Source organism: Chiroxiphia lanceolata, chromosome 21 (assembly GCF_009829145.1).
Source record: "Chiroxiphia lanceolata isolate bChiLan1 chromosome 21, bChiLan1.pri, whole genome shotgun sequence".
NCBI classification, from domain to species: Eukaryota; Metazoa; Chordata; class Aves; order Passeriformes; family Pipridae; genus Chiroxiphia; species Chiroxiphia lanceolata.
This window is the reverse complement of record NC_045657.1, coordinates 2,956,187-2,980,075: the sequence shown is the minus strand read 5'-3', so window position 1 is coordinate 2,980,075 and position 23,889 is coordinate 2,956,187. Positions and strand designations below refer to the sequence as shown.

At 50.2% G+C, this 23,889-nt stretch overlaps 3 protein-coding genes across 7 annotated transcripts; 2 read left to right on the top strand and 1 right to left on the bottom strand.

Moving 5' to 3' along the window:
• Positions 1-9,383: 9,383 nt before the first annotated feature.
• PPP1R26 (protein phosphatase 1 regulatory subunit 26) lies at positions 9,384-20,724 on the top strand. Of its 4 annotated transcripts, none has more exons than XM_032708259.1 (3): positions 9,384-9,621; positions 12,242-16,282; positions 20,180-20,724. In XM_032708259.1, the coding sequence occupies exons 2-3, from the start codon at positions 12,303-12,305 to the stop codon at positions 20,226-20,228; spliced, it is 4,029 nt and encodes a 1,342-aa protein (XP_032564150.1). In that variant the 5' UTR covers positions 9,384-9,621; positions 12,242-12,302; the 3' UTR covers positions 20,229-20,724. The 4 variants fall into 4 exon arrangements, with proteins under 4 accessions (XP_032564150.1, XP_032564153.1, XP_032564151.1 ...); XM_032708262.1 differs by lacking the exon at positions 9,384-9,621 and adding an exon at positions 9,880-9,894; XM_032708260.1 differs by lacking the exon at positions 9,384-9,621 and adding an exon at positions 10,095-10,347.
• A 150-nt stretch (positions 20,725-20,874) lies between these two features.
• On the bottom strand, positions 20,875-21,827 carry C21H9orf116 (chromosome 21 C9orf116 homolog). The gene is made up of 3 exons (XM_032708266.1): positions 21,701-21,827; positions 21,544-21,622; positions 20,875-21,379 (listed from the first exon to the last, which is right to left on the bottom strand). Exons 1-3 carry the CDS (start codon positions 21,763-21,765, stop codon positions 21,182-21,184), a joined length of 342 nt encoding a protein of 113 aa, XP_032564157.1. The 5' UTR covers positions 21,766-21,827; the 3' UTR covers positions 20,875-21,181.
• A 16-nt stretch (positions 21,828-21,843) lies between these two features.
• On the top strand, positions 21,844-23,656 carry MRPS2 (mitochondrial ribosomal protein S2). Of its 2 annotated transcripts, none has more exons than XM_032708264.1 (4): positions 21,844-21,964; positions 22,039-22,116; positions 22,279-22,408; positions 22,746-23,656. In XM_032708264.1, the coding sequence occupies exons 1-4, from the start codon at positions 21,937-21,939 to the stop codon at positions 23,287-23,289; spliced, it is 780 nt and encodes a 259-aa protein (XP_032564155.1). In that variant the 5' UTR covers positions 21,844-21,936; the 3' UTR covers positions 23,290-23,656. The 2 variants fall into 2 exon arrangements, with proteins under 2 accessions (XP_032564155.1, XP_032564156.1); XM_032708265.1 differs by having other exon boundaries at positions 22,285-22,408; positions 22,746-23,616.
• Positions 23,657-23,889: the final 233 nt, after the last annotated feature.

Below are 23,889 nucleotides of genomic sequence, written 5' to 3'. Positions count from 1 at the left end.
AATGATAATAGCTGTTAGATTTGAATTTGCCTTGAAAATACACTTTAATCAAACCTTATTGGATTAGCATTGAAATCCAAACGCTGCCGGAACAGGGAGCTGTTGCTTTTCCACCTCAAAGTCCTCCTGGCTGTTCAGTTGGGTTCTGTTTGGAACATGTCTGTCTCCAATACGCAGCAATTGTGCTCAGAACTGAATAATTATGAAAAGGGACTTCGGTGCCAAAGCAAAAAATAATAAAACTCCCCCCACAGCCCCCAAACCTGTGAAGCCGGAGCTGCATTCTGAACAAAACAACTCTCAGCTTCCCCCCTCTCGACAAAATGTCAAAAATGTACTTAATGAGAAGTCCTCCTCTTAGAAATGAAGAAGTAATCTGTCAGCAGGGAAAATGTGCTGTAAACTTCGAGCTCATCCCCTGACTCCTTGCCAGCATCAGTACAGCGCTGGCAGCCGGGCGGGTGGTGGGGCCGGAGTGCCACCTACAGTGGTCGAGGGGAACTAAGCCATCCCAAACCCTGCTGCCGCTGTTTTTTGGGGGCTGTTTTGCAAAAAAACAGGGTGGTGCCGCAGCTGGCAGAGCTGTGGGAATCATGGCAGGGATGCAGGGCAGGCCCCCAGCAAGTTAATCAGCTCACCAGAGCTTTAATAAGAGTTTATTATGCAACTCAGCAGAGATTTCTAGAAACTTGCCCGTGTTGTGGGGCACAGGGAGTTCCTCACATGGCTTCTTCACTGGCACGAGGAGGAGTCAGGACACAGCTTTGGAACTGAGGGTGGCACACGGTAAAACACACCTTGGCACCGGGAGGGGGAGATCCAGTCGAGAGCCACACTATAGCAGCTCCCAGAAAGATCCAGGGGAGAACATATGGTGTGTTTTTAAATGCACCCATAACATTTATTTAAAATACAGGCTCTAAAGCTTGCCAGCAAAGCTTAATGGGAGGAAATCAATCTTTATGCTGGAATCTCTCCTATTGTTTCGATCAAATCATTAAGGTCATATTCATTTGGTTTTAGCCCAAACAAATGGAGAGTATTGCAGGGAGAGCTGTGCAGGATTCCCCTGTCTGCAGGATCCCGAATCCAACCTGCTCAGCTCACTGGTGTCCTCACTGGGGCTGGCAAACCCAGCAGAGCTCACTCTGCCCCGACACAATCCCTGCTGTAGCAAGGAGATGGTTCCTACAAGGAATAGTGGCCCTGGAGGAGAAGAGCATCTGCATGTGTGTCCTTCTCGCTGCCATCAGGTGGGCAAAGATGTTGAACTCCAGGTGGGAAGATGAGGTTCAGTGTGTGCCAGCCTGGAGCTGCCCGTTCTCCTGCCCAGCCCTGCGGGTTTGGCAGCACATCCCTCCTCGCCTGGAGATGAGTCAGGGGATGGCAGGGGAGCAGGGTTTCTAACAAAAGACTGTGATGGCATTTCGGCTCCTCCAGGCAGCTTGGTCTGTGCCTGGTGTGAACGGAAACAGCCCGACTGCCACCAGGCACGGGGTCACCCCCGGGATGTGTCCCCTCTCCTCCGCCTTCCGCTGAGCTCTGCCAGCATCTCCCCTGGGCACTGCCGGGATGGGCCCTGCCAAGGACAGAGACGCCAGGAATAGAAGGAGGTGGATTTCTCATTCCTTTGGTTCCAAAAAGCTCCATGCCCAAGGCTGGCAGAGTAATGATGCTCCACAGGTACCTGGCACAGACCCTCAGGCAGGTGACATGTTGGGGGCTATGCCCTAGAGCGCCCATCCTGCTGCTGAGAGAGACTGGGGAGGGTCATGAGGAGAATCCAGGGCTGGCTGCACCCCACGTTCTGCTGCAGGGGCTGGGGTCTGGCTGCATCTCGGTGCCTCGCTGGTGCCCAATGGCAGCTGCACCATCTAGAGGAGAAACGGGTCCTCAAGCAGAGCCCAGACCCAGGCAGGCAAAAGGATGAGCAGGACAGCCTGGTCACGGGCGAGCTGCAAATCCTTCATCGAGGCGCTGTGTGAGTGATTTCAGGGTCTCATGAATGAGCCCAGATGGCCCATCTATCCCAGAGAATGGGAACAGGGGGAATAGGATTCAAAGATCCTGTCTGTGCCTGCTTTACATGTGACTGATCTCTGCTGGCTGCAAGGAACAGGGCAAAGGAGAGGGGAAAACTAAATTAAAAATCTCCAGTCTGCAGTCAAGCTGACCACACACCCCCGAGCTGGGAATCAACAGCCCTGAAAGCAATTTCATCGCTCAGCTGGACCTGTATTACTTCTCCCTCTCTGAACAGATGTGCCAGTGACACTCATCTGAATTACCACGGTGGAGATTCGAGTGGGTGATGAAAAGCTCCCCCTCCTCCCACTCTGGGCTCCCGGCTCCCCCTTCCCCAGGGTGCTGAGGCCAAGCCACTGCCCAGCACTCCAAATGAGTGGCAGGTTTCTGCCAACAGCAGCTCTTCCCATGTGCTGGAGATTTGTGCAGAGAGAGATTTGGGGACCGAACCATCAGGGCCAGACCCACTGGAATCCAGAGGAAAAGGAGGCTGCATTCCATGGGGTTGGCTGTGCTGGCAGCACCCGCCAAACATGGATGTCCCCGCTCCCAGGAGTAGGGGTCTGCACTCTGCCACCCACCAGTTCACCCACCTCCTGCCCTGCAGGAGCTGGAAGAACCCATGCTTGGATTTGCATGGGATGTGAGGGCTTCACCCTCCTTTACAGCCCCCAGTAGCAGAAGGGGATGTAGGAGCTCCATTCCCACTGATTTTATATTTTCTTTCCGTGCAACTCAGGCCCCTGCCGACTGTGCAAATCACAAGGAAACGTTGATCACATCCCAAATACAATCACCAACACGTCTCAGCTCTCAATCTGCCTCTTTTGCTGACACCCAGTTTTCTCCTCCTCCTCCTCCTCCTCCCACTTGCTCCTTGCAGCCGGTTCCCTCCTCCTGGCCTGCAGCACGTAGGGCTACAAGCTGCTCCAGCTTTCCCAGCCCACACGCGGCTCCAGGCACACACAGCTCGCCCGAGGTGCTGCCTCCACACCTTCCCTGGCATGCCCGTGGGTTTTTCCGAGCCTCAGCCAAGCTGGGAAGCAAGCAGGGAAGCCTGGCCAAGGGTCAGACCCAGCCCTCGCCCCGCATTGCGCAGGATGCAGCGAGCAAAACGCAAAGCACGACAGGGAACCGGCCTGTGCTTCCCTCTGATTCTCCCAGACAAGTTGGGCAGTGCCAGGTACTGGTACATCGTTGGACCTGCTCTGTGATCCACATTTTGGGTGAGGGTTTGTAGCCCCACACTGTCATCTCAGCTTGGCAGCTCCTGGTGCCACGGAGCCAGCACCCCTGGCTGGATCCTGAATGGATCACACAGGGTTTGGGTCATTCTCCAAGGGGCTCAGACCACTGCCAGGGAATTCAATATCAGGATTAGGAAACACTTTAAAAGATTGTCAATGCCAGCAGCACACACCTCATCCAGGAGAAAGCACCTCTCTAAATACCATGTTTTATTAACACTTACTAGAAGGACAGCTTTTGATCTCGTGCTCTGTTTCCAAAGCCATTATGGATCTGTTGCACTGGAGGCATTTGCAGTGCCCAGTCAATACTCCTCCATCCCTGACAGCTCTGCAGGATGGGAGAGTGAATCTGACACTGCACTTAAGCCAAAATTCCCATCACTGGACACGTGCCATGCCCTAAAAGCCCCACAAAAATCAAGAGTGCACGGGGATGTGAATGTGGAGTGTGAGCAGCTGCATCTTGCACAAATCAGGGGTAGTCAGGGCTCCTGCCCTCCCCCTCCCCAGGCTGGAGCACTGGGAGGTGCCTTTGGCCCACTGGGAGAGCAGAATTAGGACTAGGAAAAAAACAAATACTTCAAATATAACTAATACCCAGTTTGCCTGAAACTTCTCCTGGGAGGTCCCTTCACCCTCCAGAGCAGCGGGGAGGCTTTGGCTCTGCACGGCTGCTCTGCTGAGGGGGATTCATTCTGTGCTGGTTTGCTGGAGAAGAACCCAAGCCAAAGGATTTCACAGACTCCCCCATTCCAGCGTGTTTTTTCAGTCTGGTGAAAATTCAAAACAGTGGTGATCTTTGTTTTGATCCAAAACTTGTTTAAGGAAACATTTTGGCCACTGAGCCAAGTAGCAGCTGTCTGCAAATCCATAATCAAAACTTGTTTGTGCAAAGAGCACTTGGCAATTGCAAAGGTGACAGTGAATGAAATGGATGGGCTGTGGCCCCTGGCCCTTGTAAGTCCCTCTGCCCAACTTGGGGCGACTGGACAGGCAGCATCCTGTAGTGGCACCATGGGCTCAACCTGCTCCAGAGGGAGACTTTGAACACCTGCCAGTGCCCTGTTGTGAATTCACTGCAGAGAGGTTTTGCTTGTTTGCAGCCAAGAGAGTCCATGGATGCTAAAAATAGAGTACTCCTTGAAGGTGATCTGAAAAGCTTTCCTATATGGGAAGATGCCTCTTAAAAACACTGGCTTGGAGCTAATGGGGGCTGGGACAGTGCTCAGGATGCCTCTGCTGAGATTCAGAAGTTGCTCCACGAAGGTAATCCAGCAGACCTTTGGCTCATGAGGGGCTGCAGGGATGCTCCTGGGCAAGCAGCCGGGCAGAAAAGGTGCTCTGTAAATTCAGGACCTGATAACTGCAGATGGACAAGTCCCTGACTGTGCTGGGACTCCTCAGCAGAGGAGTCAGAGGAGCAGTAATGAGGGGAGCTGGAGCACGATGTGTTTTCTTTCCCTCCCCCAGCCCCCTTAAAGCTCTCAGCAATTGCAGCACAAAGTCAAAGCAGAACAGTTTTCTTTTGAAATATATAGCAAGTGCAGCATCTCTGTTTCATTCTGGTTTTTCTTCTTGTAGCAGGGCAGGTCTCTATCCCACGGTGCATCTTTGATCTTGCCCCTTAAATAGGCCATTTTAAAGCTCACAGACCCCTTTTCATCACCATCCACCTTGGCTCGTGGCACCTAACGCCCGTGTTTATATCCTGGCTCGTGGCTGAAATCAAAGTGTTGCTGTGGGAAACTCTGCACATGGTTCATTAAAAAGTAAAAAAGGACTTTCTGTCTCTGAATGAATCCCCATGTGTTCAGCAGAGCTCCCCAAGCCCTGAGATGCAGGAAATATCCGAGCTGCCCCCTCACCTTGCACTCATGTTGCTGGCAGGGCTTGGCACCAACTATCAACGCTAAATTCCAACTGCTCATCCCAAGAGGATGAGGGACAAGGTGGAAAGAGGCCCATCACTGCTCTGGCAGTGCCTCGGTGACCCTGCAGAGCCAAAAGTAGAAGGAAGGAGCTTTGGAACCGAAAGAGCTGACCTGAGGAATGTAATTAGATGAGATCTAAAACACAAACATGCTGCAAAACCCAGCAGCTTTGGGGCAGGAGTTGCTGCCTGTGGATGCTCATTCTGCAGCCCTGGGATGAGCAGTGGCTCTGGAGGAATCCCAGCTTGTAAAGCCTGGGCCAAGGCCAGCAGAAAGTCTCCTTCGGTGGCCCAGTGAGCACCACATCACCCAGTCTGTCCTTTCTGGGTAGGAGCCATAGGCAAGAGAGCAGCTGACACCCCAGACATGCCACACCAGCTCTCATATTCTCATATCCTCATATCCTCATATCCTCCTCGAAATCCCAGAAACCAGAGACTGAGCCGATAGGAGTCTGACACCTAATGGGCACAAGCAGAATTGTGACAAGCACAGGATCCAGCTGGAAATGTCCTTGTGGGAATACAGACAGCACTGCCCCCGAGCAAAGCCTGCGGAGGTGGACGGAAAGGGGAGATTTGTGTAAAGAAAACTCTTAAAAGCCTACACGGCCCATGTTGATGATTGTAAACATGAAAAATTTATAATTTAACCTAGATAGGAGTGAGTCATACAAAAACTATTAGAAGGTTCCAGGTACAGAATATAAGAGAGGTGCTATCACTTAGAATCATAGAATGGTTTGGGTTGGAAAGGACATTAAAGCCCACCCAGTCTCACCCCCAGCCATGGGCAGGGACACATTCCACTAGACCAGGGTGCTCCAAGCCCCATCCAAACTTCCAGGGATGGGACAGCCACAAATTCTCTGAGCAACCTGTGCCAGGGCCTCACCACCCTCACAGGGAAGAACTTCTTCCCAGTATCCAATCTAAACCTACTCTTTCAGTTTGAAGCCATTCCCCCTTGTCCTGTCACTACAGTTCCCATTGAAAACACCTTTCAAAATTTCCTCTGAAATTTTAGAGGTCTCTGCCCTATGACAGCAAGGAAAGGCCAGGGTTACCTCTTGGCACTAAAGTGTGTTTCTCAGGTTGTGTTCTTATGCCAGATACTCTGGGAATTACTGTGGAAAAGGGATATCTTCCAAAGCAATGATCTGTGCCCCACAGAGACCGTCAGTTACACTTTGTATAGTGGTCAGTGAAGAATGGGAAGTTGATCAGATTTGACTCAAAAACATTAAATGCATTCTGTAACCTGCCTCTGTGCTATACATACAACTTCATTTGCTTCAGGGAGCCGGTGGGTTTCTTTCCTTTAAAAAAATCTGTCAACCAAAGGCCATTTACAGCAACGGTGTCTCCCAAGGCAAGACACAGTAGAGCTTTCCAGGACTGAGCTCCACCAAGAACTGCCCTCAGACCTCCTCCTGCCCCTGGTGCTGCTTCCCTGGGCAGCATCCAGCCCTGCTGTAAGGAAGCTCACACCATCTCTGCTCCTTTCAGAGGGTAAATAGAAATGTTCAATACCCAGCGCCGCTTTCTGGCAGCTTTCACAGGCATCTTTCTTCCTTTTTTCCTAAATTAGATCTTTCTATTATAACTTCAAGGCCTCATGAGTCTCCTTGGCATTTATTAAATAACAACTAAGCTCTTCAATTTGCCATGTTCCTACATGCTGCAGTTGTTCTCCATCTAAGAAATTGTCTGAGATTAAACTGAAGGAGCTGAACGTGGCAGGGGGACGTTGGAGCTGGTCCAGTACTGGGTGTCCTGAAGTGATATACAAACCCCAAATACTTGGGGTCAGGGAAAATCAAGGTTCAGCCTGGACTCCATGTCCACCTCCTTTCCTCGCTGCTTCTTCCACCAAAAACTCAGTGATCATAGCAGGATTGCACTGTTGTGGATCAGATTTGCCCTAAAACTCAGCTATGTGCTTGAGGAATGCAAAACTGCCACCAGCAGAGGAAAGGACTTCCTTCATGTCCCAGGCATGGCTATGCCTCATATTCCCAAGGAAGCAGCAGCACAGCAGACATGCCCAGTGTTTTAACACGGCTCCATGTAGGAACTGTAATTGGCCACAAAGCCACAGGTTACACGACAACAAGAACTCCGAGGTGAGCCCTTCTATTCCTACTATTTTGGTTTTAATCTTGTCGTTTCTCTTGCTGGAAAAAAAAAAATAACAAAAACCATCACCTGAGGTCTGGTTTCAGCCTCTGATAACCCACAGCCTTTTAAGGTACCCTGAGCCACCTGTAATGAGCCACCTGTTCTTCCCCCCTGCAATAAGCTGCAAATGGGATGAGAAGATTCGGAGGTCAGGGGAGATGTTTCTTTTCGGGAACATGAATGTTTCCCTGCCATTCCAGCCATCCTAACAAGGGGTCCAGTTAGTGCTCGTGACTTTGTCATCAGTCCAGAGGGGACACAGGGATGGGGACCACTGCTCTCATTTCCGCAAAGATTATGGATCAGGAAGACAAATCATCCCTAATGGGACCTCAGGGAGAGGTTCTGTTCTTCTTTCAAGTCGAAGTGGCACATGGGGGCCACTTGCTCTGCAGAGCCATGAGTGCCACCTCGGCTGGCGACAGCAGAGCTCTCCAGCAGCACCCAGCCTCCCCCCTTCCAAGCAACTGCATGTGCACAAAAACATTTATCAGGCTTCTGGCCATAGCTTTGACTTTAATTTTATTTTAAAAGTGCATTCACATGTAAATTGACTTGGCCCGAGAGGATACATGAATACAAGAGCCCTTTCTTTTCCCTGCCGTGGCATTGGGAGGAATATGGTGAGCAGAGCAAAGTTCCCTCACCTCCAGGCTGCAATTCTGCAGCAAAAGAAAAGCAAGTTCATTGTTTCCTTCTGCACACAGATGCTGGCTCTGCTGTTTTCAGCAGCCTCGTTCAAGCGAGCCAGTTCAGAATACAAAAGCACATTACATATCCCAGGGACAGGAACACACAGGCAAATGTCTTATCGGCTCTGTTTTATCTGTTGTAAGAGCAGGAGATACATTAATATGAGTTTGTAACTGTGTCTGATGCTTTGAAACACGGTCCTGTCCCACAGCTCCAAGGTCAGACTTGGTTTGGTGGTAGAGGATTCTTGGGGGGGGTAAAAAAATTAGAATGTGAAGTTGGAGACCAGGAAAGCACACAGTTCATCAGGGCCTGAAAATACACACGCTCCCCAAGAACCTCTGGGATAAAAACAGGCGGAAATCTGTCCCACAGCACTCACCATATGTCATCTTGTGATGTGTTGCCACAGAGTGAACACAAAAAGAGCACAACACTCTCAGTCAGCCCATTTTCAGCCTGGGACCTTTTGTATCTGCTGTCCCCCTCTGCCATTCATTTGACATCTCCCAGCCCGAGCGTTTTTCCTGTGATTTTGGCAAAAGACACTGGTTTCCTCTGCAGCGTCGTAGGTGTGTTCAAGACCCACAGAGGGAAAAAAAAAACAACGCACTGACAAAGCAAAAACGGGCAGCACCTTGCGTCGAGGCACTGCCTTTTTGTTTGCCAGCAACTAGGAATGGAAATGCTTGTGGGGATTTATAGACTGAGAGTTATGACTCACTCTGCGTGTGTTTTAGTGAACGAGCAGGTTGGAACGGGTATCCCGAAAGGAAGGATGCCGGCACAGGGGTGGCAGCGCATCCTCGGGGATAGCCTGGGATGCACAGGAATGAATTAGAGCACTAAAACTTTGCTGTTTCTCCGCGTGAAAGCTCTAACAACTCCACGAGCCAAAGCACCGGCTGCTCCAGCTGCTGGAAGCAGAGGCCTCGGCTCTCCGCGCCTCAGTTCTAGTTCTGCACCCCCCAAACTTTGCGCCTGGGACGGTCAGTGTCGCATTTTGCAGATATTTCGAGTTTCCCCCACTTTGGCACCCCGAAGGGGGCGGGATGGATTACCCCCGACTCTTATCTCACACGTATCTTGCTCTTTCCCCCTGGTGTTTCCGTAGCCCCTCAGCGCTGCTGGACCAGCGTCTGGAGCCCACCCCGGGGGCTGCCGGAGGCCGCGGCTCCGCGGTGCCCCTTCTCCGCCGGCGGACCTTCCGTTACGATCGTTACCGAGCTCCAGGCGCCCTCCTTCCCTTCCCTTCCCTCCCTCCTTCCCTCCCCTCCGCGCCGGCTCCCGGCCGCAGCGGCCGCTCCTGCCTTTGTGCCCCGGCCGCGGTGCGGTCCCTCCCCGCCTCCCCGGCGGAGCCCTGCGGCGCATGCCTCCCGCTCCCCGGGGGCAGGGAAGGAAGCGCCGCCCGCCCCTGCACCAGTGCGGCGGGCAGCGGCGGAGCGGAGCCCGGCGGAGCGCGCAGCCCGGCCGGGGCTCCGCCGATTTCCCCCTCCCCGCGCCCCGCGTACCCCCCGTCCCCTCTCGGCCTCCTCTCGGCAGGTGAGCGCCGGGCGCCGGGCGGGGGGCGCGGGCCGGCGGCCGAGGGAGGCCCCGGGAGCGGGGCGGCGGAAGGCGGGAAGGGGGAGCCATGGCGGCGCGGGCAGGGCCCGGCCGGCCGCGGGCAGCGGGCGCGGCGCCCCGCGGGGGTCCCGCGTGCGGCGGCTGCGGGCCGACCCCCGCGGGTGGGGGGGCCGGCACAGCCCCGCTATGGGTGCCCCCCGAGGTATGGGGACCCTCGGGTCCCCTCGCACACCCTCTGTAGCGGCCCCTGGGGTGTGTGTCCCCTCATGTCCCCTCACACACTCTCTGTGGGTGCCCGCGGGTGTGTGTCCCGGCATGTCCCCACACACTCTCTGTGGCTGTCCCCCGGGTGTGTGTCCCCTCATGTCCCCTCACACACTCTCTGTGGGTGCCCCCGGGTGTGTGTCCCCTCATGTCCCCTCACACTGTCTGTGGGTGCCCCCGGGTGTGTGTCCCCTCATGTCCCCTCACACTCTCTGTGGGTGCCCCCGGGTGTGTGTCCTGGCATGTCCCCTCACACAGCCCCTGTGGATGTCTCCCGTTGGGTGTCCCCTCATTCCCCTCACAGCGATCCAGAGGTTATCCCCCTTCCTCCTTGAATGTGTGTCCCCTCATTTCCCCTCACAAAGTTCCAGAGGTTATCCCTCTCCTCCTGAATGTGTGTCCCCTCATTTCCCTTCACACCCTCTCTGGGTGCTGTCCCTGGTGAGTGTCCCCTCATGTCCCCTCACACCCTCGGTGAGTGACCCCTGGGCGAGTGTCCCCTCACGTCCCCCCTCCCACAGCCTCCAATGCCCCTGGAAGTCCCCTCACAGCCCCCATGGGTGCCCTCAGGTGGGTGCCCCCTCAGAGCCTCGCTGGGTGCCCTGGTGCTGTGCAGTGGCACCAAAATTCACCTCAGTCCCATGTAATTCTTGCAGGACAATCACAACCCAGGTGTGGAACAGCAAAAGGCACCTGCCCCTTCTCTGAAAACTGTGGAAATAGGTTAATAGGAAATACATTGTGGTTTGTTTTTTTTTTTTTTTTGATGAAGCCGGGAGCTTGAGTGTGTTAATTGCGTTTCTTCAAGATAATGAAGTATTCTAATTTCTGTCTTTTTGATCCTTAGCTGCTTATTACAACGAAAAAATGTTTTTAGTTTATGTTTGCCCTACTGAACGTGTCAGAGGCTGCGTTAGAAGCTGTGTTCAGCTGTGTAGTTCTAAAATTCAGGGGGTTTGGGTGCTTTCAGTTAATTCATGGTCAAATACAGGTTCTGTTGGGAGCACTGGCTTTACTGGCATGTGTAGAACTGAAATAAATCCAAACTATCTTCATATGACTAAAAGGTGGAAGTTAAAACAGCATATGTTGTGTTGCTCCAGGTACTACCCAGCGAGGAGGGATGGCCTTGATCATTATACTTAAAATTTTAATTCTACAGGGATGATGTTTTGAGGTGAATTACCACTGAGGAAAAGAAAGAATTGTCTTCCCTGCTTGTCTGTTACCTTACACTCAGTAGTAGTAAATAAACAGAAGTTTCAAAGAGTTTAGAAGCGTTAATTCTTTAAAATATTTATTGTCGCTGATTAATTTGAAACCAGAACTGGAGAATAATTGACGAGGGCAAGGTCAGAGAGGTTTCAGAGGGAAAAGAGGGTAACTGTAGTTCCACAGAGTCCAGTGCCACTCTCCAGTCGGGGCTCGCTGTGATTGTGTGGAGCCTGGGCTTGAAGAAATACCCAACTGCTGTAGTTTTTTAGGAATTACTGCCTTGTGCCAACCAGATACTGTTTTGGTCCTACCAAATGATGCTGCAGGTGAAACCATCAGCTCTCATGAGGGCCACGTGGAGGTGGAGAACTCTTTGGGGTGTTATCTGGTGTTTTCTGGATTTTTTTTCACCCTTCCACGAAACAAAGCTTTGTTCTGTCTGGGGTTTCTGCTGTAACACAAAGAATAGTTCGTCATCTCTATCCTGCTTTTGCACACTCCTAAAGATCTGTGTTTGCCAAGGGCTTTTATCCTGCAGTGAAGCAGGATGATTGATGTCTTGGGGTTATTGCTGTGTAGTGTGTTTCAGGAAGAAATAAGTTCCCTTTCCTTCTCTCCGAGCTGCCCCAAGTCCCTCAGCTGTGCATGTTTAATGTCAAGCCAGAACCAGTAAAAGCTATTTTGGGATATTGTTTTCACAGAATCACGGAACATTCTGAGTTTTTGTCGTCCAGCCTCCTGCTAACACAGTTACTCTGCTCTTTGAGTAAGAGTTGGTTTGTCCCCCACCACCTCGGATCACTGTCCAACTTGCTCCACATCTACATGCAAAAGGGAGTGGGAAGTGCAGAAAGAGTTTCAGAAGTGGAGATAATTACCTGAATTTGATTATGATTGTGCCAGAAAATACTACAAACCACAAATGACGAGTGCTCTGACTTATCCCTGGTGGCAGCAGTGACTGATTTACCTGCTGAAGTGATGTTGACTGCTGTGATTATCTGGCACAGTAGTTCTGTGTGTTAATAATTTGCTGTTTATGTTAGCAGTATTATTACATGGAATTTCTAGAAGGTATGTGCATAATAGTAAATATTTTCCTTTTTTTCCCTTGTTGTAGGATGGAAGAGAGACCAGTCTGAAAAACTGTTCCATCGTGGACTTTGCTGTTGCCTGCTAGAATGTTCCTTATGAATGCTCCTCCTTTGGTAGCTCTTCAGACAAAATGGGAGTCCTTTGGACCAGCAAGGAATTGTAGATATCCCGTTTGCTTCCCTGAATCTGACGGGGACGTCACGAGAACCTGTGTAAGTGCAAAAGTTCAGATGATCATAAACAACCTGCAGAGTCAAGAGTCTGCCCTGGGTATGAACAATGAGTGTGGTTGTATTATGCAGAAGAAACAGAAGGGAGAAAAAGGCACCAGTAACAGAGTCACATCCAGCACCCCGTTGCTCCAGAAGCAGCCTCCATATACCAAGTGTGGATGCCCTGAGGATTCAGATGACACTGAAGTGGAAGAGAATGTGGAGTTTGGGACCCTCCTGCTCGATTCTGACAGCGATGACTCTGTGGACCGAGGAATAGAGGAGGCCATCCAGGAGTACTTGAAAGCAAAAGGCAAAAGTGACCAGTCCTTGCCAAGGAATGCGGAGTGTTCCGTGACTACAAGCGGAGACAAAAGGTTTAAGAGAGAATTCTCGCAGAACAAAACGGCTGGTGACCTCCTCCCTGTGAAATTTAAAGCCGAGATGCTCTCTGAAGAGTACCTGTCTGACCACCTGGGAATTGGGAAGAGGCTCCAGCCTGCTTCCCCTCAGAGCATCAGCAGCGATGACTCTTTTGAACAGAGCATTCAAGCTGAAATAGTGCAGTTCCTGAATGAGAAGAAGCAGCAAGAAATTAGTAAATGTGTTAGCGAGGGGGATAAAAAGGATTCCCGGGTGAGATCTGTCCTCAAGTGCAGCAAAGAAACGACAAACAGAACGAACTGTGGTGCTATAAAGCGAGGTTGTAAGGCGCTGCTCCTGAGGCACCATCCCAAGCTGCAGAAATCCAGCACACAGTCCAAGTGTTTGCAGTCCAAAATCCAAGCAGAGCCCAGTGAGTTCAGCCAGGTGAACCAAGCGTATCTGGAAATGGGCACTGCCAGCCAGCCCTGGCTCCTGGAGCAGAATGAGGGAAGTGGAGCTCGTTACTGGGAGCCAAGGGAAGCACTTACCAAGGAGAGCATGCACACATCTGACTCGAGCAGTGATGATGGCATTGAAGAAGCCATTCAGCTCTACCAGCTGGAGAAAATCAGGAAAGAGGCAGGTGATGCAGCAGACTGTGTCCCTTTGCAGAGGGAACAATTTGATCCAAAGGGGATGGCGGACATTTCTGCCAGCCTGACAATTAGCTCCACAAAAAGTGCCTCACCAGAAATCCGTAAAAGCCCTATAAGCAACAAGAGAAAAGAAATTAATTCCAAGTCAGCAGGATTAGAAAGCACCAGCAATGACTTTAACAAGCTGTTCAAACCACTGAAAAAAGCCAGACATTTTGCACTTCCAGAAAACAAGATCGCTGCTTGTGAGCTCACACTGCAGGCTTCTTGCAGAGCAGACACATCTGCAGAGCTCATGTGTGCAGAAGCTATCCTTGATATTTCCAAAACAATCATGCCATCCCAAATGGGAAGTGACAACAAATCCCTCGGTGCAGACTCCTTCTTTCCTCCCCAGCTTCTCTCGTCCTCCCGTTGTGAAAGCGACAGCAGCCTTGTGGACAGTGATGACAGTATAGAGCAGGAAATCAGGGCGTTTTTGGCTCTGAAAGCACAGTCAGAAAACCTCGGAGCAAAGCCTCCCAGCCTGTCACGCTCGATCCAGATGCCTCTGCCTTCCGATCAAAACAGCCTCACCGGTACCCTGGAGCCTTCTCTCCCCAAAACACTGAAGCTGTCGCTGAGTCGGAAAAGGAGACTTAAAAGGGAAGGCAGAACAGCACAACAAGGGGCATCAAAACCAGCTGAGCAGCTGCAGATGGGACTTTTCCAAGCAGGTAACTACTCGAAATTTCCCGTGCTCCAAGAGGAGTGTGCCCCGAGCAGCCCTGCAGAACCCTGTGATGCTCAGAACCTCAGCAGTACAGAGACGAGGCAGCAGCAGCTCGTGTCTCCCCAATTGTCTGGCTCTGATGGCAGATGTGTGGCCTTGGACTCTGTCAACCCTTTTCTGCAGGTTCAGAGTAGCACAAGAAAACTCGTGAAAAATACGACCCAAACTCTGGAGAGGGAGGGGTCGGATGATGAGAGCAGTTCTCTGGACAGTGATGAGGACCTTGATAGTGCTATCAAGGACCTGCTACGGTCAAAAAGAAAGCTAAAGAAGAAGTCCAAGGACCAAAAATCTCAGTGCAAGAAGAGAGTCAGATTCAGCGAGACAGAAGCTCAGCTGCTGGATGATTTCAGCAGCCTCCAGCAAAACGAGTGGAAATGTAAAAATCCTGCACTGCTGAAAAGCTGCCTCTCAAAACCCAGGAAAGCTGTGAGAGAGAACGCAGTGAGGAACCCTTCAGACAGCATGAACATCAAACTTCCCAGTGAGAAACCAGAAACCATGAAAAACTTGGAGTTTAACTTACAGCTTAAAAAAGGGAATAAACCTAAACCAGTTTCGAACCAGCGGGTGGCTAAAAATAGAAAATGTGCTTTCCCAGCTGTGTGTCACACCGAGGACAGCAGCTCAGTGGACAGCGACGACAGCATCGAGCAGGAAATCAGGAAGTTTTTGGCAGAAAAGGCCAAAGACTCTGCAAGCAATTCAGAGATACAAAAAGATGATTTAGACCTATTTAGGGCAACCAAACAAACTGGTAATAGAGGAAAAGCAAAGCAGCAGCCGGTGGAGAACGAGATCAACCTCGTGCCGGGTCAGAGTAAAAAGTCTGAGGTACCTCAGCAAACTGAGGAGTTGAGGAACTCCCAGAGAACAGAAGGGAAAAGTGCAATGTTATATTGCAGTGGGAAATGTGCTTCCTCTGCAGAGAATGTTTATGCTACTGGTCAGTCAAAAGCTAAGCAAGGAGTGGGGGGGGTTAAAGGTGGTGCTGGTGAGTTACCTGGGAATGCAACAGGTAAAAAGAATGTCCACAAAACAGAGCCCCCTAAACCCAGCAAAAATGAAGGTTGTAAAGTACAAAAAGTGATGAGTGCAAAGCCCAGATCTAAAAGAAAGAACACCTTTCACCTAAAAATTTCCAGTAAATTTATTGCAGGTCTAAAATACGCCCGGGACAGGAAGAAATCAATGCTTTTGAACAAAAGGCAGAAAGCAGAGAGTTTGCTCGCCCAGAACAGCACGCTGGGAGTGGAGGCAGCTTCCCAGGATACAGATGTGCTTAACCCCTTGCCAACAGGTGAATTTAGTGGGGAGAGTACGACAGCAATAAAAGCATCCAGTTCTTCTCAGAAAGTCACTGTGGGAGTGTCAAGTCCCCATGTAGCAGAAACCTGTGCAGGAGTTGAGGCTGCTCCTCTGTGTGTCAAAGAGGAAGCCGAGGGCAGCAGAAAGGCTGATGCCTCAGGAGATCAAACACATTCTCACTTGAGCCTCTCCTCTCAGGAACAGAGTGAGGCAGCACTAAAAGCAGATCAGGTTTGCAGAGGAACATCCAAAGCTGAGAACACACAGGTGTGGATGGAGGAAGGAGATATCCACACGGGCAGCCGGGCTGATTCAAATGTAGATCCCCCACGCCCTGAGTGCAGCGTGGCAGCTGGAAAAGCAGATAAAATTAGCAGAGACACAGCTCAGCAGAGTGCACAGGCATGCAGTAAGGGAGGGAATAACCCCCTGGACAAGAGGCCAGATCCCACTTTAGCTTGCCCACAGCAGGAATTAAATGGGACAGCAGCAGCAGTGGATAAAACTAGTGGAGGAGCATGTGCAGATAACAGTGTGCAGATGTGCATTAAGGAAGAAAAAGCTGACAGGCAGGAAGAAAGGCAAGTAACCAGCTCCAATTTGGAAGGAAAAATACCTGTCCTGCAGAACAGGGAAGCTGCTAGTGAAGTGCACCAGGGGCAGGAATTTTTAGCCAAAACCTGTGCAAAATTTACTGACCTATCTGCAGGGGACTGCCCAGATTCCCTCTTGGAAAAAAAGGTTTCAAATGTGTAAGTACACTTTCTTTTTACAGTAACAGTCTTTTTAGAAAATATCTATCATGGTAATTACCTTGATAAAACTTGAGACAGGAAAGGAGAGACAGTAGGAGATGCTGTTACCTGTATGTCATACACACACTAATGTGAAAATGCTTCTATTTAACAGGGATATCGTGGATAAACATACATAGTTTTTGTAGAATTTTGTAAATTATTTAAAGTGCTCTAAGGAAATATTTTTTATGATGATTTTTAGGGCTTACATTACTACAGGAAGCTCTAGTTACTGTAGATAAGATACTGGCTAATCACACTTTAAATTATGAGGCCTCTGATCACCTATCAAAGGGGAACCTGTTTGCACACAGAATATATTTGGCAACCTGTTAAGAGATCCCAGGAAAACACAGCCTTGGATAGCAATGCAGATTCTCTGACACTGGTCACATTCCAGCTGCCTCAGGACAATCCTGTGTCCTGGTTTTTTGCTGAGGTCTCAGTCCTCCTCCCCTGAGGACTCTGGGGGTTGTTCCCTGAGCAGAATTCTAGCACAGCCAGCTGTGGGTGTGGAGATCCAACCTGGAAGATACAAATGCAAATTCAGGTAAATAAAGTGGATCAGTCTCTCCGCACGTCCTGTGTAAAGTGATCTCAGCAGCTGCTGGAAGTCCTTTTGAATACCTAAAACCTCCTGCTAGCAGATGATTCCAAGCACAATTGCAGTCTAAGACAAGTGAAGGAGCATTGTCTGTTCAGACAACATGATTTCCCTGGATTTCTCTGGATTTATATACTATTGGGCCTGCAAGGCTGAAACAACTCCTCATTAGCCTCAATTGATGCCCTGCAGTTACCCAGAGATGGCTTTTGGTTTCCTGAATGAACTTTCTGGAATTGAGTGCCCTTACTTTCCTTTTTCAGAAGTGGTTTCTGAGATGTTACATTTCTGTGAACTTTTCACTGACAGTTTTTGTGCAATAGAGCAAAGCTGGGTTTGCTGTAGGAAGTCCCGACGTAAACGCCACGGATATTTTCAGCACTGTTCTTTCACACTGGCTCTTCCTCTGCCTCCGTTTCCAGCAGCCAGAATAAAGCAATTTTTCACCACTATCTTTTTTATTTGTACTGACTTTAAACAGGATTGAAGTAGCACATTTATATCACAAAAAAAAAAAAGAAAAGTGCCCTCACACTGGTTTCACTGAAAATTCAAAAAAAAAAAAAAAGTGTGAGCTGGAGCTGTTGGTCGTTCTTTCATTTGTGTGTAGTGAAGTCCTTCGAGGAGTTTGTTCTTACATCTTGTCCCTGTGAGTTGATCTGATACTCTCTTTGTCTCGTCTTCTGCAGAACTTCTCTCAGCCAAACCACCACTTAGCATCACTTTGTTTCTCAGTCACTTCAGCCTTCCTCGAGGCTGGCCTTAAAACTGCAAACTGGAGCAGCAGCAGCAGCCAAGACCGGATCCAGTGTCTCATGGTGTCCCTGGTGTGATGCAGAATAGTGGCAAAATGCAGCGTAGCATAGAGTAGAACGAGTAACTGTGGCATGTAGAGAAAGAAACAACATCCTTGGTGTGTTTATGCTGTTGTGCAGTTACGTTTTAAACATGTTTATAGTGCTCACTTGGCATTTCTTACTGTCCGGCCGCCTTTTCGTAGTCCTTGAGTTGGTTGGTCGGGTTGTTTAAAAGGTCAGTGTGTTAAATCATCTCCATTCTGTGGTAGGATACTTTGGAAAAGTGGGTTTTTTTACTTAGCTCAGTGCCTGCAGTCCCTCTACACAGGCTTATCCTTCGGTCTGCCTTGATTCCTTTGCAGGATTTGGGCCTTTTGTTTGGAATAGGTCAGTAGGCTGGTATTTTAAAATAGAAGTTTTCTGAGTACCTTGCTTTAAAAGGATTAAACTGTATACTTAATTTTCCTAGAGATGGTGGAAGCACTATGTACTGTTTGTATAAAAAGCTGAATGTTTCTCCTCCAAGTTTTCAGTAAATCAAACATTTAAGACTTTAAAGGTGTCTCGTGCCCCTGTCGCTGTGTCTGTGTCCTCAGTACAACTCGTGAACTGATTCACTTCCAATTAAGATGCAATTCCAGTTACCTTGTGCTTTAAATAAAACCTGATTTCAAACAGCACTTTTTTTAAATTGATAAACTTGATTTGTATATAGGAAATGGTGTACATTGCTGAGTTTATAATGTTTAATAAATGGGGTTCTGCCCATGGACCGTGAAACCGGAGTGCTCCTATGGTTTGTGTCATCATCTTGAGTGAGTAGCATTTTTCTGTTCCCTTGTCTCCCTTCCTGCCTGTGTTCTGAGGGTGCAGTTAACTTCTTTAGAACAAAAAAATGAAGGAGAGTCTACCAGCTACCTCAGCAAAACAAAGTGGGGGCTGTTCTGGGAGGTGAGAATGGTGCTTGTTTTAGCAAAACCCCAACAGCAGTTTTCTTTGCTGGTGTTTGTGGTCAGGAAGTGGAGTCTTTCCTTGTTGTAAATATGTGTCAGGGAACATCTGTGGAATTGGGACAACAGCCACAGGAGTGCCATGGCTCCACTGGCAGTGTCCTCATCCTGCTACAGTTCTTATCACTGGTTTAAAAAAAAAAGAAGTGTGGTGTCTGGGATCAATAAAAAATCCCTCTGAGACATTACTAAAGGTTGACCAGCTGAGGAGTAGAAAGATGATATTGATTTTTTTAATTGATAATAATAGTATATCATTATACCACCCATGGTACCAGGTTGGGACTGCAGGGCAGATCTCTCGAGGTTGGATCTTGACAGATGCAGTTCCAAAAGGAGATTTTATTTCCTGTTTATAGCGACCACAACAGCCCCAGAGTGGGCACAGACTGTACAGCCCTCCTGGCCCTTTTCAGCACCCAGTGACAGCTCTGGGGAGTGACCAGAACAAAGTCCTTTTCCCGTTTTTCCACCCTCCAGGGACAGCAATTTATCCTTTACTGCAGTAGATGGAATCATGAACTCGGGTCTTCCCACTCTTGCAAAGAATTACCTGTTTTAATGAATGCTGGTTCATATTTTTTAAAAGTGAGCAGTGATTGTTTTTTTCAGTCAGGGCACAACATTTGCTAATTTGGATGTTAAGTTATTTAAACCACTTGGTATTTTTCATTATGGCTCCTGGTAAGTGATGTCCTCCTGGCTGCAGTACCACGGTCCTCAGATAAATCTGTGCTTGTGCAGGACTTTGAAAATAGATTTAGTGCTTTATTTTTACCTCAGTGACTATTTTTCCGTGCTGTGGGAGCAACAATCTTCAAGGATCCTCATGAGACCACAAGAACTACCTTAATTTTTTATAAACAGTCTTTGCTGCTATTTTAAGAACACATGTTTTGACGTGTAGCTGCTTTTTTATATGAGGCAGGAACATACCATTCTTGCCACCATTTCTTTTATTAATGTATAAGCTTTTTAATTTTTCAAACCTTGTGATAATTCAGCCTCACATAATTGTATCTGCAAACATGAAAATCTTCCTTTCAAAAGACAGAGTGGAAAGAGACTGTTCCAGGGAAATTCTGTGTGGTAAAATGTGTCATCTTTGGGATGATATTTTGAATTTGTGCAGGTATTTCTTAAGTATTTGGTCTCACATCTGAACACTAAGGCACATTGCATGTCAAACTCTTCAAAGGAACTGGTTTCAGTTCAAGAATAAAACTAAAAGGCAAGAAATTGAGGCAAGGCAGAAAAGAGGTGGGTGTTTTCAGATGAGGTGGGAAGATAATGTGACAGAATCCACTACAGTTATATTTTTAAGAGGCACTCTTATCCCTAAATTATGCCACCTGCAGAAAAATCTGTGGATAAAAATAATACGTAAAATAGTCACAACTACTTATATTAATTCAGCACTTTGTTATTTTCTTCATTTCAGGAGAAGAAAGGGAAGTTGTAAGAAGCTCAAGGTACTGTCTAGAGTCTAATAGAAGAATTAACAGCGAACAATAGAGAGTTGCTTATTTATTTTCACATGTTAAATATTTCAAAAGTTAACTTTTCAGGCCCGTTTCTGCTCAGTTTATTTATTTGTTCCAATGTATTGGTGTGTTTGCAGCCAGGGGGGTGGATTTTACCCAGCTGTTCCTTTGTTTGAGATAACCCAGTGCCACAAAGAGGGAATATTTATGACACTGAAGAATATCAATTGCAGTGTTGCTTGGCCATAATATTGAACTCATTATTTATATTTTTAGCAAACAGCTAGAATAGTATTATGTTCATTTTTAATGGATACTATCCCTATGTTACACCTGTAACATGGGACTGTTTCTCATCCATAAACAGGCAGAGCAGTTTCTCTACAAAACTAGTTTTTAAGCTAAAAATGTAAAGGTGTTCCTTCAGTGCAGCCACTGTCCAACTGATGCAGTTTCACTGGCTGTAACTACAGTTGTTACAATAAAACTTAAGAAAACGTTTTCTTTTTGATTACTTGTCATTATTTGAGTAATTCCTTAAAACTTTGTAGTTGTGAGATAGAAGAAACATTAACTTTCTACAAGCAATCCAAAAGGTTAATGAATACCTCTGGAAAACTTGCAGATTGGTTATTCATTGAATAGTAGAGAAGCAGTTTAAATCTTAATTTTTAATTATATGTGGTACATGAGCCAAGAGTTTAAAGGATCATTAGTGACAGAGAAGAGGTTAAGGGGATATGTGCTGTTCTAGGATTTATATGCTGCCATAAACTAAGCAAAACGGCTCAGATGAGCTATTTAACTGACGTTTAACCACACTAAATCTTTATAAACTAACATATATAACGATATATGTTATTAACGATAACATTCGTTCTGTGAATGAGTGGGTTTCGTCTCAGCTGTGCGTGGTTTCCCCACCGGGAGAAGCGGCGGTGGCTCCGTGGTGTCCCTCCCTAGCTCAGGTTCCTGCAGTGCGAGGGCCCGCTGGGGTTGTAGCTGGGGTGGAAGTCCATGTGCTCGTAGGCGGTGATGAAGGTGTCGGGGCCCGTGCAGTAGCTCTTCTCCAGCGAGGTGTTGAGGCTGTTGTTCCTGTACATGCCAGCCTTGCCCAGATGATCCGAAAACTTGTGCGAGATGACGCGGAAGCAGGTCTAGGGAGGGGCGAGAAAAGAAGGGAGGTGTTTAAAACTGCTCGCAGCGACAGCGCCTGCGAAGTTTGGATGCGAAGTTGGGTTTCAGCTACCGGGGACCCCGCGGAGGGCAAAGCTTGGCCGTGCTGGCCCCGAGCCCCCCCGGGGGTCCCTCCGTCACCTACCGGCAGCTCGTGCACCGTGGGGGCCCTGCTGCCGTAGGTCTGGTTGGTGGTGCGGAACCGGGGGTGCGGCGCCGGCTGCCTGCGGGGCGAGAGCACAGGGTAGGTGGGGGGGGGGCACGGGGGGCTCCGGGGGGCCCGCCCCGAGCTCCCCGCTCACCCGTAGCCGCGGTAGAAGGCGGGCTGTCGGAAGCGGCCGGGCAGCCCGGGGTCGGGGCCGGACATGGCTCGGGGCACTGAGCGTTGCTCGGCGACGGGACGCGATCGCGCCGCGCTCCGCCCCGGGGAGGGCGCGGGGCCCGCCCCGCCCCGCAGGAAGCGGAAAGCGCCGCTGACCTTCCTCATCCTCCTCCTGCTCCCGCTCCTGCTGCTGCTGCCCCGCGGTGCCCTCGGAGCATGGCGGTGCCGCGGCTCCTGCGGGCAGGTGAGCGGGCGCTGCCCAGCCCCGCACGGTCCGCCCCGGCCCGCCCGTGTGACCCCCGTGTTTCTCTCCCGCAGCGGCCCCGCGGCTCTACAGCACCGTCCTGGTACCGGCCACGGCCACGGCCACGGCCCCGGTGGCGACCCAGCCCAGCGGTGAGTGTTTTCCCTCCCCGGGTCCAGGCCAGGAGCGATGCCCGTGCAGGTATCGCCTCGTTGCAGCAGGTGGTCGTGGGTGCATCGGGGTCCTTTCTGCACTCACAACTCGTCCCCCAAAACACCAGAGGGAGCAGTGATTGATTGTTTCCCTTCTCTCAGCTGCGGATGACAAGCTGCTGTCAGAACCTCTCAGCCACCCCGACTTCTTCAACGTGAAGGAGCTCTTCACCCTGAAGGATCTCTTTGATGCTCGGGTGCACCTGGGCCACAAAAAGGGCTGTCGGCACAGGTGAGTGGAATTATTTAATCATCCAGTGCTTGTTGGCATCAGGAGTGCTTCCATAAACAATATTTGCTTTGGGGCTGCACTAGGTTGGTCTGAGCCTGGAACTGCCCACACAGGGCAGATTACAGGGACCCGAGGGGGGTGAGACCCACAGTCCCCCAAGCCCAGCTGGAACAGACACTGGGCACGAGGGCTCTCTGCAGAGAGCACCTCCGGTATCAGCCAGGAGCTGGAGTGGGGGAAAGGAAGGTTCCTGTGCTGCCACCCCACATCCAGAAGCGCTCGGTGCCTGCACACCTCGTCCCCGTGCCCCTGTGCCGCCCTCCCTCTGCCCCCACAGGTTCATGGAGCCCTACATCTTCGGCTGCCGGCTGGATCAGGACATCATCGACCTGGAGCAGACCATGCAGCACCTCCAGCTGGCCCTCAACTTCACGGCCCACATCGCCTACCGCAAGGGCATCATCCTCTTCATCAGCCGCAAGCGCCAGTTCTGCCACCTGGTGGAGTGCACGGCGCGGGCCTGCGGCGAGTACGCGCACACGCGCTACTGGCAGGGCGGGCTCCTCACCAACGCCCACATCCAGTTCGGCGCTGGCGTCCGCCTGCCCGACCTCATCGTCTTCCTCAGCAGCCTCAACAACGTCTTCCAGACGCACGTGGCCGTCCGGGACGCTGCCAAGATGAACATCCCCACGGTGGGCGTGGTGGACACGAACTGCAACCCCTCCCTGATCACCTACCCGATCCCCGGCAACGACGACAGCCCCTCGGCCGTGGAGCTCTACTGCAAACTCTTCAGGATGACCATCATCCGCGCCAAGGACAAGAGGCGGCAGAGCGAGGCCGTGGAGGAGCTGCGGAGGAAAGCTGAGGGCAATTAGAGCCCCTGAGACAGGCTCAGTGCTTCGAGGATGGGCCTCCTGCTCCGATTCCACAGGACTGGCTCTGCACTCCGGGCACCGGCTTCTGGCAGGGCTGGGCTCGCTGTGGAAGGGACCCCCCAGCTCTGCTGTGTGCAGAGATCCCGTGGTGGTCACAACCACAGACAGTTCCCAGCTCAAATTGCTCCCTCCAGAGCCACACAGGGAAAATGGAGCCAGGCCAGACCTTGCCCCATTCCTTGGCTTTGTCCCTGTTGCAAGGAGGTGCCGATGTCCTGTGGCCTTCCCGTTCCTGAGCTTGTGATCTCACCTGAAACCAGTTGTATCTCGCGCCTCTTCTTAACAAATAAAGGGGTTTATCCCTCTGATTCTTTTTGTTTCTTCCATGGTGAAATGGGGAGTCTGCAATGCCAGGGGAGTCAAGGCAATGGGAGGGAAAGGGATGAAGGATGTTCCCAAGTTGGGGACATTGCAGGGTGGCTGGTGCATCGCAGGGCTGGAGGGGCCCCAATGGGAGCTGGAGGGTCCTCACTGGTTGGTGCATCACAGGATTGAAGGATCTCCATCGGCTGATGCATCATGGGGCTGGAGGGTCCATGC